Source organism: Myotis davidii, unplaced genomic scaffold (genome assembly GCF_000327345.1).
Source record: "Myotis davidii unplaced genomic scaffold, ASM32734v1 scaffold324, whole genome shotgun sequence".
In the NCBI taxonomy this organism is placed as follows: domain Eukaryota; kingdom Metazoa; phylum Chordata; class Mammalia; order Chiroptera; family Vespertilionidae; genus Myotis; species Myotis davidii.
In genome coordinates, this window is record NW_006295053.1 from 400955 (window position 1) to 401167 (window position 213).

Consider the following 213-nt stretch of genomic DNA (forward strand, 5'->3'; position numbering starts at 1 on the left):
TGTACAGGTCCTTCAGCAGCGAGACGCCGTTGGCCGTGATGAAGGAGGCCCGCTTGGCCTTGCCGGCCGCGTGGATCAGGGCCTCCACGGCCACCAGCTGCTCCTCCTCCCGCTCAGAGGCGCACAGCGCGATCACGCTCTCCATGACGCCGCTCAGCTCCAGGGCCCGGTTGCCGGCGTCGCAGGGGCCCTGCAGGAGGCAGGACACCGTCT

The 213-nt window shown here is 70.0% G+C and overlaps 2 protein-coding genes across 2 annotated transcripts in view; both read right to left on the minus strand.

Annotated features, from left to right (window-relative positions):
- UNC45A (unc-45 myosin chaperone A) overlaps positions 1-213 on the minus strand; it is a 15196-nt gene that overhangs the window by 5729 nt on the left and 9254 nt on the right. The window contains exon 10 of the mRNA XM_015567735.1: positions 3-211. Coding sequence (XP_015423221.1) covers positions 3-211 — 209 coding nt within the window. The remainder of the gene's footprint in view (positions 1-2; positions 212-213) is intronic.
- The window catches only part of MAN2A2 (mannosidase alpha class 2A member 2), a 53939-nt gene that overhangs the window by 2473 nt on the left and 51253 nt on the right, over positions 1-213 (minus strand). The window lies entirely within an intron of this gene.